We start from the raw sequence: 16,229 nt of genomic DNA, 5'->3' as shown, positions 1-16,229 counted from the left end.
AAAATGCCTTACATCAATGTATTTTAAAATCTGTACGAATTGCCCAATTTTCTTAAAATACACCAAAATTGAGCCCTAAAAAAACCACACAATCTGAATAAACGGTATTCATTAAAGAAAAGTAATCAGTTGTTAAAAATGTACCCATACAACTACTAAACAAACTAAAGAAAATATCAGACTCAGGTTGTCCTACAGGTGAAACACAGAATCATTTCCTTTAAAGTTAGAAACAGAGGAAAAGGATGTTTGCCATAACTGCTTCTATTTACTCTAAAGCTCCCAGGTAGCACAAAAAATTATGAAAATAGAATGAAAAGTATTAAGGATTAAAACAGAAAAATTGTAACTGTAGTATTTCAGGGGATATGATTATCTATACAGAAAATTTAAAAGGATCTACAAACTAATGACAGATTTCACCAAAGTACAACATATAAAATATATAGAAAACAATAATACAACAGTAATAAATTAGAATATAGTAGGGCTCAGCTGTTGATGGTCTGCCTTTGGCTCAAGTCACGATCCTGCAGTCCTGGGATGGAGCCCCCCCTGGGCTCCCTGCTCAGTAGGGATGCTGTTTCTCTCTCTGCCTGCTGCTCCCCTTCTTGGGTGCTCTCTCTCTCTCTGTCAAATAAATAAAATCTTCAACAAATAATAAAAATACCAATTACGATAAAAAACCCCCCAAATAATAAATTCTACAGCTTTCCCTAAAAGTTTTAGGAAAAAATTTAACCTTTTTTAAAAAAAAAAGATTTTATTTATTTATTTGACAGACAGATCACAAGTAGGCAGAGAGGCAGGCAGAGAGAGAGAGGGGAGGAAGCAGGCTCACTGCTGAGCAGAAAGCCAGATGCGGCGCTTGATCCCAGGACCCTGAGATCACGACCCGAGCCGAAGGCAGAGGCTTTAACCCACTGAGCCACCCAGGTGCCCCAAGGAAAAAATTTAACCTTTATTGAAGACTTTTAAACAAGACTTAAAGCAATGATCTTATTGATAGGAAGACTGAATTCTATAATGACTCTGCTCTTCAAAATTAATCAACAAATGTACAATAATTCCAAACAAAATGCCCCAAGGATCTTTTATGAAACTCACAAGTTGGTTCTAAAATTCATACAGAAAAACAGTCAATTTTGAAGAAGAACAAGGAAGGGAAATCTTGTCTTGCCAGTTACAAAAATTATAAAGCCACAGTAATTAATTATCACAGTAAGGACTCAATAAAGAAACAAAATAATTATTATAATGTAAAAGCAAATAGAAATGCTGGAGTTGAAAAGCACAATAGCTGAAGTGAAAAATTAACAAGAGGAGCTCAATGGCAGATTTCAAATGACAGAAAAATGAGTCAGTGAGCTTGAACACAGATCAACAGAAATTATTCAGCCTGAAGAACAGAGGAAAAATGATTGGAAATAAAATGAACAACACTTCAGAAACATGTAGTACAATGAGAAGTATACAAACATATGGCTAACGGGAATCCCAGAAGGAGAATGGTAAGAGAAAAGGACTGAAAAATTATTTGAAGAAATAATGGCCAACCACTTCCTAAGTCTGATGTAGAGCACTAATCTACTAAATCCAAGAAGCTCAATGAAGCCAAATTTTGATAAACACCTTGATATATCATAATCAAACTGCTGAAAGTCAAAGAAAAAAATCTTGAAAGTAGCAAGGGCAGAATATAATTAAAGGCTGATTTTTCATCAGAAACAATGGAAGCCAGAAAACAAAGGAATGACACAAAGTAGTAAAAGAAAAAAAACCATCAATAAAATTATCCTTCATAATGAACTTTCCCAAATAAACGAAGGCTGAGAATTTGTTGCCATCAGACCTGCCTTACAAAAAGTACTAAGGGAAGGAAGGCCTTGAAGCTGAAAGAATGTGATACTAGATGATAATACCAATCCACAGCAAGGAATGAATTCTATTATGACTTTGCTCTTCAAAATTAATCAATAAATGTACAATAATTCCAAACAAAATACCAGAGGGCTGGAAATAGTAAACACATGGACAAATATAAAAGTTTGTAACATACTTTTCTCATTTCTTCTCTTAATTTCTTTGTAAGAGAAAAGACTATATAAAGAAATAATTATTATACTGGGTTTATGACACACAGATTTAAAATATGTAATAAAAAATAGGGGTGTCTGACTGGTTCAGTCAGTGGTGCATGTGACTCTTGATCTCAGGGTTGTGAGTTTAAGCCCCATGTTGGGCCTAGAGCTTACTTAAAAAAAAATATGTAATTATAGCAATATCAAGGAGAGCGGACAAAAAGATGTACCGGACAAAAATCATAAGTTTATGATTCCCTGGAATTAACTATTTCTCTGAAGTAGACTGTTAAGATGTATACTGTAATACCAAGAACAACCGTTAAAAAGTAAAAAAGTAAAAATTTCTATAGAGGAATCAAACTGGCATATAAAAGATGTGTATTTCACATAATAGTAGGCGGTAAAGGATGAAGAAGACCAAAACAGATGAGACAGATAAAAAAATAAATTGCAAATGGCAGATGTAAAAGGTAAAGATGTCAGATTAAATAAGAGACCAAAACCCAACTATATGTTATATTGTTATATACAAGAGACAGACCTTAGATTGAAAGACACAAACTGAAAGAAAAAAAAAAAAAATATATATATATATACACACACTATGTAAACAGTAACCATAAAAAGCTGTAATAAACAAGACTGTATGGTACTGGCATAGGACAGGTAACTGGGTTAATGGAATAGAATTAAGAGTCCAGAAACAAACCCATTCCTTTATGTTTATTTGATTTTTGATAAAGGTACCAACACAAAAAAGTGTACTGGCATAATTAGGTATCTGTAGGAACTTAAAACCCTTATCTCATACGTTATAAATATCTATCAAGTCAGAATGGATTAAAGACTAAATGTAAGAAACTATAAAACTTCTAGAAAAAAAATGGAGAAAACTTTTGTTAACCTGTATTAGGTGGAATTCTTTTTTTTTTTTTTTTTTAAAGTGGGTTCCACACCAACATGGAACTTGAACTCATGACCTGAGATCAAGACTTGGATGCTCTACTGATTCAGACAGCCAGGCAACTCTGGGTAAAGAGTTCTTAATGACACAACATCATAAGCCATAAAAAAAAAGTGATAAAATAAACTTCATTAAAATTAAAGACATTAGTACTTCAAAAGACACCATTAAGGAAGATGAAAAGACACATAGAGATCAGGAGAAAATATCTGCAAATCAGATATCTGATAAAGGGACTTATATCCAAAATAAAGAAGTCCTACAACTCAATATAACACCTAACACACAAAAAAGGGCAAAAGACATAAACAGCCAATTCATGAAACATATAAATGGCTAAAAAACACATGAAAAAGTAATCAACATATTAAAAAAAAAGTGACCAACATAAAAAATTAGGGAAATGCAAATTAAAACTATAGCACAATACCATTATATACCCACAAGAATGGCTATATTCCAAAAGACAGATAAATCACATTTATGAGGACATGGATAAAGTGAAATTCTCATACACTTGTGGTGGGAATGGAAAATGGTATAGCTACTTCAGAAAACAGCTTGTAAGCTTAAAAAGTTAAACATAATTTGTCATATAAGCAAATGTTCCATTTCTAGGGATCAATCCAAGAGAAATAAAGACAAATGTCCACACAAATCCTCTATGAGATTGTTCACAGCAGCATTATTCAAATAGCACATAACTGGAAACTATTCAAATGTCCAACTTGTGACTGAATAAAAGAAGTGTGGTATATGCGAACAATGAAAAACCATTCAGCAACAAAAAGTATTGCTTCTATATTTATAGAATATGAATGGTTGACCCTCAAAAACATGATGCTAAGTGAAAGAAAGTAGATGTAAAGATTATATAATGTATACTATGTTATGCATACTGTATTTATAAAACATTATGTATACTGAACACTGATCACACACACACACACACGCACAACATGTGACTCTATTTATAGAAAATAACCAGAAAAGGCAAATTTGTAGAAACTGAAAGCAGATCAGTAGTTGTCTGGTGTTGGGAATGTTGGACTGATTGCAAAATGGCTGGCAGGAATTTTTTTTCAAGGTGATGGGAACTTCTAAAACTGAATTATGGTGATGGTAGCACAGTTCTATAAATTTACTAAAAATTATTAAATTGTACTTTTACAATGGAACAGTAAATTGCTAATTTTATGGATGAAATTTTTACTTCAATAAGGCTGTTTACAAAAAGCTATGGCATTTACTCTAATACAAAGAACAGATTCAGTTTAACTGAAAACATTACACATCTACCAATTAAATCTGTTCCATTTAAATGCAATTGAACATTTGGGGGTGGGGGAAAACTTGCATAAAATCCTACCTATTATTACCAAATCTGTTTTGTGAATCTAGCCAACTGCTTCAAGAAATAGGCCACTCTAACACGTCAATTAGCGTAATTTGAGGAGCATCAAGCTTGAGTTGAATTGATAACAAGAAAATAACATCTACTTCTGAAGGTAAGTTTTAATTGATTTTAATTGTAGGCTCTTTACTTTGATACTTACATGGGAGAAAACTCAGCACAGAAATAGCGTTTTTAAATGTAGTAAAATAAATTTCCAGATGATTTTTTTTTTCCAAACAGTAAAAGGAGAAAAAAACCAAGATTTAACTTTAGAGCTTCACTGATGGCATGGCATCTATGAACTTTTATTTTTTCACTAAACTAGGTTCATGTATTTCAATGAAAGACATCTTTGACTCAAACATTAAAAGTTTTCTGTGTAAAATGATGATGGTCTGAAATCATAGTATTTTGCTGTTTGCTATTCCATTCAGGAAACAACGTAGTTATTGTACTGAATCATTTGTTCCCCTTTCCATGTGATACGTAATATGGCACTTACCCTGCTTTCTTCTAGGCTATCAAATGGACCTGGTGGATCATCCAGACAAAGAAATTCTCTCACTGCAAGGCTTTTCAGAGGAAAAAAAATAAGCTGGGGTACAAATAAGTTTACAAAAAACAGAAAGCAAAAGTTACTTTGAAGCTATACAGTGTTTTAAGCGAGTTGGTTTTGTGGATATACCAAAAGCAGCAAGTTGGTTATGTGTTTTCACACAAACAACCAAATACAAATATAAAATCTATAGAAGACGCAAAGATTTTAAGCCATTTTCTAAGATCTTATGAACACAGAGATTGTAAATCCATGCTACATAAAAACTGCAGGACAGGGGCGCCTGGGTGGCTCAGTGGGTCCTCTGCCTTCGACTCAGGTCATGATCCCAGGGTCCTGGGATAGAGTCCCCCGCAATGCCCCCCGTAATTGGGTGCTCTGCTCAGCGGGGAGCCTGCTTCCTCCTCTCTCTCTGCCTGCCTCTCTACCTACTTGTGATCTCCGTCTGTCAAATAAATAAAATCTTTAAAAAATAAACCAAAAAAACCCCCCAAAAACCTGCAGGATATAAAATATAAGTCAGAATAATGGTATAGGAGACCAACCTAAAGGATGAGTAGAAATAGGATTACTTCCCAAATTATTAATTTAAACTATTCTAAAAATGTCATTATCCTGTTATGCAGAAATACAATTTCTAATTTATACTTCATTTGTTTTATTGTCAGGAGATGCTTTTAAAGTAACAGAAAAGTATTTTCTCTGAAACAAGTTAAAGATTTTTTGCAATCATGTTTATTACATAATTTACTTATTTTCCCTAAAAAGTTTAAGAGAAAAAATACTGAACAACTCATTTCTGAACTACTATAAATTTTGAAATAATGAAATACAGTTGACCCTTCAACCACACAGGGGTTAGGGGTGCTGACACCCTGTGCAGCTGAAAATCTGCATATAACTTTTAACTCTCCAAAAAGTTAGCTTCTAATAGCCCACTGTTGACTGGAAGCCTTCTCCATAACAAAAATGGTCAATTAATACATATATTGTATGTTCTATTATATACTTTATTTTTACAATAAAGTAAGCTAATGTTTTTAGCAAATCATAAGGAAAATACATTCATAATACTATGCTGTATAAAGTATGCGTATAAGAGGATCTTAGGCAGTTCAAACCTGTGCTGTTCAAGTGGCAACTATAATAAGGCATTGTCATCTTTCTCAATTATCAGAAATAGGTTAAAATAGGAGAAAATTTAACTTCCTTATTACAAAAATACTTTTCTAAAAGCAATTTTGGACTGAGAGGCAACTCTGTTTGCATGTTAAAATGTATATGGAGACTTAAAACTTTTAGGTATAAAAGGATAAAAATATGATTATCTTGAGGTTCTGTATAGATGTCAACCTATGCTGAAAAGGGAATGGTACATTGGGGTTTTTATATTGGGTCAGATGGGTTGATGATGACAGTGGATGGTCATGAAGAGACAAATGGAATATACAGGGAAACCTTTCCAAAAGTAACAATAATGTGAATTAATATAGAGAAATGGTGTTAAGAAATTAATCCAGAAGATTGCAAAGACAGAACAAAGAGAATTGAATCTGTGGACAATAAAATCTTGCCAATACAGGTAATAAAGAACACAGATTCAAGGAAACAGAAAAAACCTGAGTATTCATAGTCATGTAATAATAGAGATGGAAAGGATCTTAAATGTGATCTAGTTGATTTTTAAAAAATATGATCCATAGTGTGCTTTTTATCCTTTTCATGCGTTCAGCAAGAGTATACCTAAACACCTCCAGGAATAGGGAGTGTTCCACCTCTTAGAATAAACCATCATATGTTTGAAAAGTACTGAAAATTATACAGAATTATTTCTTCTACTGAGCTGAAATTTTTCGTCATGCAGCTTCTACTCAAGAATCTTAGTTCTGCTTTTGAGCCATTCAGGGCAAATCTAAGTCCTCTTCCACATGATAACCCTAAAAGCACATTTTAAGTGTTATATTTCCTTTAAACTTATATTCCACCCAAAGCAATACTAATACACTAATATTCTCTTTTCTTCCATCCTGTAACAAAATTTATTGCATACTTAAAGCCTACATGGGTCTGCACTCATGGAGTCAACATTTTCCCCCCAGTTTTACTGAGGTAAAACTTACAGTTAAAAATTGTACACGTATATTTAAGGTGTACAACTTGATTCAAGTATACATTGTGAAATGTGAACTACAATCGAGCTAATTAACGTATCTATCACCCCACATAGTTATAATTTCTAATATTTTCAAAGTACATTTCAAAACAGGGCTTTCATATATCCTATTTCATTTAATTTTCACAATAATCATGTGAGGTGAAGACAGGCATTACATTTCCCATTTTACAAATGATACCAAAGTTCAGAGAGTTAAAATGACCCATACAACGTTACAAGTGCAAGTGGTACAACAAGACCTTGAATATGTCTTCTGAGTCAGAATATGTACCTTTTTCTACCTTTAAATTCTTTTCTGTTATATTTTGGTTCATTTGGATCCTTTCCTCTTGTTGGTCACTTCCCTCAGAAAACATTCAACTTGTCTATCTCCTTTAACCAAGGCCTCTAGAATATTGCAGTTGGTCTAAGAGCACAGAGAAGAACAGGACGACCACAGATTTTTTTGGTTTAGCTATTATATTTCTATCCACCCATTATTAGAGAACCAACTATTAGGCAAAAAATGAGCCAGAGGAAATAAACGGATTTTGGGACTGAGAGGTCAGAAGTATGGATGAAACCCTGAGAACAGCCTTTAAGATTGATATGGAAAGTGCACAGAAGTTTATAGAAGGGTCTTTTTTTCTTCTTAATACTTCAAGTGTATTATAACCCAATGTGAGACACTGTTTTCTTATAGGTTTATACCCAAACTTCCTCATTCTTTAGTAACATTTTTATGTTTGCAAATTACTCTAATTATTGAAATGCTGTTGCTAGGAAAGAAAAAGTAGTTAAGGGAATATATGTATCTCTTTTTATATCTTTGACTTATAGTAGAAATTTAACCCAAGATCAACAGTGATATTGACAATGTACCCAGCTGTAGGAATCTTTTTTGGAGGGGCTTTTCTATTTCATTCGCCTTCCCTAAACATCTTTATGATCTATATTACTGCCTCATGACCTATTTATTTTATATCATACTTCGGTAAAAAAAGAAAAATCTTTATGATCTATATAAATCACTAGTGTGCTACTCAAATGAAATCCAATGGATTTTTTTCCAATATAGTTCACGGTCATATTCCATGCCCTGCCTTCTTTAATCTGTAACATAAGAATGAAATGTGAAACTGGCTATACAACTCTGATTTATAAAATACTTTCTCAGGGGTTCACTACATTTCCTGTTTCAACAGGACTCAGGTGGCAGAGGAAGAGAGTCCGTATGCTCATCCTATTCCCATAGGAGAGGGACACAAAAGAATCTCTGGGAGATGGTAGCATTTGAGAAAGCAATTTCTTTCACAGACATTCTGATACCTTTTTTTCCCCTTCTAGAAAAGGAAAGCTTTACCCATGCTTGAGAACCACTGACTAGAGAACTTTATTTAGATTTGATAAATATTTGACTGCCTGTGTGTGCCATGGTTCTGCTCAGTGATTTCCTACATATTACCAATGTATAATTTATAAACAAATCAAGTGAATTCAAATAAAATATAAATACCAAAGACTCTATTATTATTAAACTGGTCTATAAATTAAATAGAAATCATTTTTTTCCCCAGAGAATTGAAATTTTTACTTTAAAAATTTTTTTTTATTAATTATTTTCAGTTAGCCACTGTATAGTACATCATTCGTTTTGATGCGGTGTTCAATGATTCATTAGTTACATATAACACCCAGTGCACATCACAACAGGGGCCCTCCTTAATACCCACCACCCTGCTACCCCCAGAAGTCATTTTTTTTTAAAGATTTTATTTATTTATTTGACAGAGAGAGAGAGAGAGACAGACAGACAGACAGTGAGGGAGGGAACACAAGCAAGGGGAGTGTGAGAGGGAGAAGCAGGCTTCCCGGAGTAGGGAGCCCAATGCGGGGCTTGATCCCAGGACCCCGGGATCATGCCCTCAGCTAAAGGCAGCTGCTTAACTGGCTGAGACATCCAGGCGCCTCCTTAGAAGTCAGTTTTTAAGAAAAAGTCTTACTCTTTTTTCCTCCTTATTCACCAATAGGTTCAATATAGCCCCCAATCTCTCCTCCATATTCAATCTTTAATACTTTTGGTTCCATTTGGCTATGATAATAAAGGTAAGAGAAACAGGATAAAAAGAGTAACCTATCTAAGAGAAAAATCCAACAATCTGGAATTAAAAGGTAAAGAAAGACTTTGTATCTTTCTATGCCCTTTATAACCTAGAATAGTTTTTAAGTGTGTTTGGGAAAATTCTATTTTAAAATTGAGATCAGTTGTTGACTTAGCTTGCCGGAAGATAAGGAGACCACAGATGGTATCCCTCAGCATTTTTTATTATCAGAGCAAATTTGCCCTGTAACTTTCTCTTCCTGATTCTCTAAAAAAGTTTTCTGTCAGAGTTCTACTGTATTTTCAAACTTAGAAAATGATTTCATCTGGTGAACTTTCATCTTCTATTTACTATTATAGTTTACTTTTTTTCTTTCATAAATATGTATCTGTTTACAATGATTTTTTAAACCAGTAATTTAATAGCTAAAAGTGCTCTTAATGTTGAAATGTATATTTTAAAAGAAAAAAACAAAACCCTTAAAACTAATGCCTACAATTCATTAAAAGGTCAGTGAAGAACTAAAAATACGAAAGAACTAAAAATACTAGATACCAGTTCTGTCAAAATCAAATTAAGCACAAAAAGGCTACTGTATGAAAATATTCCTCAAGGATTTCAGATAGAAATGTTTTATCAGTTAGTATTTCTCTTAAAGGACACTCTACCAGCTAAAAGAAAATAATAGAAAATTGACATTAAACACAACCTGGAAGATAAGGACTCAGGGATCAAGGCTGGTGACAGTGAGGGTCACAATGGAGGTAGGCTGACTGGGTATGAGGCTGAAGGGCTCACATTTAGAATCCTGTGGTGGAATACTGGGGTAGTGGGGAACCAGTTTAGATCCTGATTATCTCTTGCCTAATTACTAGTCCACTTTTGCCCCTATGCTCAGTTTTATTCCTTCTAATCCAGAGTACTTAAAAAACAAACATTTTATGTCAAACCCAGGTTAAAACTCATCTATGCTTCCTCTAGCAAGAGGGAACAAAGCCAAGATCTTTGTGTTGGCATAAAACACCTGCCTACATTACAGTTTTAACTGTTTTTCCTAACTGACACTTAAAAAAGTACATCTTCATAACTATTTCATGCCTCCATACCTTTACTCATGGTTGCTGCTATTAACCTGGCCCATCCTTCCCACCTCTATCTGGCTAATTTGTACTTATTATTTGTGGCTCAGCTCATCTATTATCTCCTCATGCAGTCTCTTCTGATTAGATCCCCTTTCCTACCCACGTTAGGTTCAGTTTTCTTTTTCCCCCAGAGAGAGAGAAAGCACATGAGCGGGTGCGCGAGGGAACAGGTGCGTCAGTGGGCAGGTGCATGAACCAGTGTGTGAACTGGTGGTGAGGAGCAGAAGGAAAGGGGGAGAGAGAGAGAGAGAATCTCAAGCAGGGTCCATACCCAGCTCAATCCCTCATGTGGGGCTCGATCTAACGACTCTGAGATCATGACCTGAGCCAAAACCAGTCTCATAACCAACTGAGCCACTCAGGTGTCCCTAAGTTCAATATTCTTCTATGTATTACTATGGCACCTTGAAGAGATTCCTTTCACAGCACTTATTACACTGTATTATTAGTATTGTCTGTTTATCAATATCAAGTATTGTTTGCTTCACCAAAAGGTAGATGATGTTTCTAGACTGTATAGACCTTATTCAAACCAATTAGTATACCATAGAATAAGTATTCCACAAATAAGGACTTATTTATACAAATAAGTAAGAGTTATACAATTAGAAAAAAATTTAATGCAACTGTTAAGAGCATCAGAACAAATTTATAACCACTTGTTGCAGATAAACACTCTACTACAATTCTCAAATTTGAGATGAATTTTAGGTTTTAACAGATACTCCTACTTTCACAAGAAGGTAAACTTTGGATAGCAATAAGACCAAAAGTCTTAAGAGTTAAAAAGTCAAAATCTGGTTGTTTCTGATGGTGTGATCTTAAGATTCATGAGGAAGCACAATGAAAAGAATACAATATGAGAAATTTAGAGTTGAAAGGGAACTTTTAGAAGCTACTTATATCAAATACCTCATTTTCCAATTGAAGACATTGATTAAAATCAGGTAAGTAACTGACTAAAATTATTTTACTATTGAGCTCCAAAAACTAAATTTTGCATAAGGTCTCTGACACTCAATTTAATTAGATGAGAGTTTAGATGTATCTGAATACAAAATATTTGGCTTTATTGCATTTAAAAAAACTGTCCATAATTGAATGTTTACCAAACATTAGTGGTGAAAATCACTTGACCAACCTTAGCAAAGTGTTGGTTCTCATGAGTTGGGACTATATGAGCTTTGCATATATAATTATAAAAAATAGTAAGAGTAACTTCTCTTAATAATATCTTTATATATAAAAACAACTTAAATACATTAAAAAAGCTTCCTGTGAGAACATAGTTCAGGTTGAAAATGAATAAAAAAATAGTTTAAGCATTCTTGTTCCAGAATAACAGAATTACTGAATTTTACAACTAGAAGGGATCTAAGAAGTCATCTAATCCAATATATCCCATTTAATAATCCCCTCTTCAGTACCACCGATGCTTATCTAGCCTTTTTAAATACTTAAGGTAAAGAGAAACTCACTTTCTCAAAAAAAAGCAGAGTATTTTTATATTTGATAGCCTGAAATGATATGTAATTCTTTCTTATCTGAACTGATAGAGTCTTCCTCTAATTTCTCACTACTATTTCTAGTTTTACATGTTAGTCTTGCTATTAAAAATGAGGTCCTTGGTTCAGCATTATCAGCATCGTCTAGAAACCTGTTAGAAATGCAGAATTTTCACTCCAGACCTGCTGATTCAGGGCTTCACTTTAACAAGATATACTATGGTTGGAGAAACACTATTTTAAATCTAAGTATCATCTGATTAATCTTTCTTCCCATCACAATTTTTCAAATATGTGAAGATGGCTATTTTATCACCCAAGTGCTTTTGCTTTTTAAAGAGTAAATATTATCATTTTTTTCAATTGCTCCTTCCTGTAAATTCTTCTATATATTTTTTTTTAACTATGAACTGCTGTTGTTGCAAATCCATCCTGATTTTTTTTAACACATATAGAATTTAAAACATGAATTTTTGTCACTGAAGTTCTTATAGATGGATGGTAATTTGAAAAAAAAATTATGTAATTTATCCTATTTTAAAAGAATTAAAAAGAAAAAAACTTGGTAAATCAGGATATTTGTGTAGTGTTTCTGAAAATAGAGAATAGTAAAATTTGCTGTGCTGATTAAATGATGCAACAATTTTGAAGTAGCAGAAGATAGTATACACCAGTAAATAACTATATTTATAATTTATAAATAATTTATAAATAACTATATATGGTAAATAGCTACAACCAAATTGTGCAGAGTAAGACTTTTCCCCTCCATCTATCTTTAGATATCCTTCACCTTAACATGCTGCTGGCATAGGACCTGTGCCTTCTTGCTTCTGCGTTTTGATACAATACTCCCTTCTCATTTATAAGAGAGGGAGTATAGAGAGGGAGTATTTACCTTCTCTTTGTTGGTCCAAATATCATTAATTCTTTAAAATCCAGCTCAAATCACCCTCTACGAAGCCTTCTCCAATTCTCCCAGTCAAAAGTTCTCTCTCTCTTCTTCCTCTGAAAGAGACCTAACTCTACTCACAATAGTTTTTTGGGGTGAATATTCCTCCTATTCAATTTTCTTGAATAAAGGATCAGTATCTAACACACCTTTGTGTACTATGGTACCTTATATATAGTTAAGACCTAAATAAATATTAATGGAACAGATAAAATTAATAATAAATCCTTTGACTTATTGAAATCTTGAAAATATTAAGTTTTTATTCTGTTTTCTTTGTATTTTCTAAATGCATCTGAAAATAATATTATTTTAAAACTTTCAGAACAACAATCCTTAGTATCCTTTCAGTTCTTACTTTTACTTCTGCTTTGTTACAATCAAAGAGGTTATAATATTAAGAGCTGTTGGTTGTGTAATGGCAAGCTCTTAGCCAACATGAATGTTAAGAACTGTGTTGTGAAGTGTTAAGGATATAAAAAAGGAAAGTGAAAGGACTGCAATTATAAATCTATAAAGAATTAATATCAAATAATTACTTGACCATGTAAAGAAAGTAATTTTTCCATGCTGCCATTACAATTCTAAAAGAATGTTAATAGGTATATCAGCAGGTAACTTTAATTGATGTTTTAAGTAGTGATTCTTTTTCTTAAGATTTATTTATTTGAGAGAGAGAGTGAGTGTGCACATGGAGGTGAGAGTGAGAGGGTGAGAGAGAGAGTCTCAAGTAGACTCTGTGCTGAGCATGGAGCCCAGAGGGGTGTGAGGCTTGATCTCACGACCCTGAGATCATGACCTGAGCTAAAAACAACTGAACCACCCAGGAGCTCCTAAGTACTGATTCTTAAATGTTTTATATTTTCATACAGATGTGTTGAGATTTTCTCTTTTCTCCTTTTCTCCCTTAGAAGAAATTCATAAATGGCTGCTTGGCAATCCTAGACCTCCTAGATATCTCCTAATTATTTGTTATTGGCTCATATTCATCTTCCTAGATCTTCCATAATTTTAATTTAGCCTTCAATGTTCTCAAATTCTACTTCCTACAGTATTGCTTCATCATTGAAAAAGGACCAATCTTCCCCTTCTCTGAGTTCCTTCTACTTTAATAACCTGTGTCATACCAAGTGGCCATTCATACACTCCCTTATTTTGTTCATATGGAAGCCTAATTTCTTCAAATGAATTTTAAGACCAATGAGTACACCCTCAGGTTCTTTTATATCCTTCTTGGGTTGACAAAGAGCAAGTGCTTAAGATATAGATTAATAACTCGTCTTCCCCTCCCTGCACTCAAGCTTTAAACAAAAGCTTATTAAGAAGCTTTCTAAACTGTGAAATAAATAATGGTACACAAAACCCAAAAAAAGATAGTGGTTATCTCAGAATAAACAAGGCATAAATACTTCATTTTGAGTTCAATTTATCTAACAGTAATCCCTAAATGTTTGATAACGCAACATGACAAAAACAAGTAGGCAAATAGCGTGAGGAGCACTACATTCTTTAATGCAATACTTCTTAGAACTTTCAATGCTCTAGGAATGTCAAATGAAATCTTTTCCAATTTGTTTGGCCAAGAAATCTTTGTTTCTCTGAAACACCTATTTACAAGTTGAACAAGGCCATTACCACACTGTTCTAAAGTATGCAGTCTTGGGCGTGCCTGGGTGACTCAGCCAGTTGAGCATCCTGTTCCTGGTTTTGGCTCAGGTCAGGTGATCTCATGGGTGGTAAGGTCAAGCCTCATGTCCTGCTCCACACTTAGCAGGGAGTCTGCTTGGAGATTCTCTCCCTCAGCCCCTCCCAGCCTCAAATAAATATGTCAATCTTAAAAAAAAAAAAAGTGTACAGTCTTAGTAACAACAGATCTCAAATGTCACTTGTATGTCTACCTTAGAGACAGAGATCTACTACCCATAATTTTTAAAAAAATAAGACAAAACTAAGATACACTTTCACTATTTAAAAAATCAAGATATCACAAAATCAGTTTATTAATGTGGTTTATATCATTTGATATTTCACTACATAAAAATAGAGTATAGTCATTTATAGAATAAAAATAATAATATTTTTAATACTAAGACATAAAGGTTTATAGAATAAAAGAGAAGAGAAGGGGATAAGATATGTATGTTGACTTTTTAGCTGTAAAAGTCTTCTTTTTGTATAGTTTAATATATATTTTCTTCAAACGGTTCTATGATTTTAGAATTTGCTGGCTTTTATTCCTGCTTTATATGTCTGAATTAACACTAACCTTTTATTTCTTTTGAGATGTAACAATTTTGGAAAGTAGGGAGTACCCATGTCCCTGACACCTAGAACACACAATCACTAAATTATGTCTATTTGCTTCAAACTTGTTTCTTATAGATAATACAATAGCAAATATCCAGCCATTTGTTTAAGAGGTACTCTTATTGGGCACACACTTTGTGTTAGCACTGTGTTAAGTGCTACACACTGAATGGAGAGCAAAACTGCCACATGACCTACAACTACATATGTACCTTACAACCTGGTAGGAGAAACACAATCAAATAATCAGAGAAATAGTTACAAACTGAAATGCTGAGATTAAAGTACCAACCAGCCTTTCTCAGCTGGGATTCCATGAGAGAATTAGATGCTAAAGACAATGATTTGAGGGACTATTTTCTGAATTCCCTTAAGACTGGCACATAGCTAGTACCACTCTAGAGTACAGGTGAGAAATTAATTCATACATACAATAGGTATCTCACTTAAGCCACTAAGATTTGTCTCTCAGAACCAGGTGAGAAGGACTGGTACAGATTCTAGAAAGAACTGATCTTTGGTGATGGTGGTGGTGGTGGTGGTGGTGGTGATGGTAAGTGAGGGAGTGGTCAGAAAAGCCTAAGGAAGTGAAGTCTTTAACTGAAATCTGAAGGATATATAGGCATTAACTAGGCCAGGGCTGGGTAGGGTAGTAGTATGAAACACTGTCTTCCCAGGGAACAACATATTTGAAGGTCCTAAGGGGCAAAGGAGCAAGGTGATTCTGGAGAATTAAAAGACCAATACAGGAGAAGTACAGAGAACAGGGAGGTCAGGGAGGAATAATAAAATATGAAGTTGGAGAGACAGGCAGGTAGGCAGGGACCAGAAAAAATGATTTCAACTGCATTAAAAAAGATCACTGTGGCTCCAATGGACTACAGAAATAAGAGTATATGAGGAGGACTAGAGGGAAACCTTCTACAGTAATTCAGGTAAGAGATAACTGCTTAGACTAGGGTGGTAAGGGCAGGAATGGAGAAAAGTAGACAGATTTGAGTGATATTTAAAATGTAAAGGAAGGGATAAGGATAGACAGGGTTGTGTCTAGGATGACTCCCAGGTT

The 16,229-nt window shown here is 33.9% G+C and overlaps 1 protein-coding gene across 2 annotated transcripts in view; it reads right to left on the bottom strand.

Annotated features, from left to right (window-relative positions):
* Positions 1–16,229, bottom strand: part of SNX16 (sorting nexin 16) — a 39,835-nt gene that overhangs the window by 8,081 nt on the left and 15,525 nt on the right. For both annotated transcript variants that reach the window (XM_032869111.1, XM_032869112.1), the window contains one exon: positions 4,947–5,016. In XM_032869111.1, the coding sequence (XP_032725002.1) occupies positions 4,947–5,016 (70 nt within the window). The remainder of the gene's footprint in view (positions 1–4,946; positions 5,017–16,229) is intronic.

Source organism: Lontra canadensis, unplaced genomic scaffold (assembly GCF_010015895.1).
Source record: "Lontra canadensis isolate GAN:19392208 unplaced genomic scaffold, GSC_riverotter_1.0 scaffold37, whole genome shotgun sequence".
Lineage (NCBI taxonomy): Eukaryota > Metazoa > Chordata > Mammalia > Carnivora > Mustelidae > Lontra > Lontra canadensis.
This window is presented reverse-complemented; position numbering and strand designations above follow the sequence as displayed.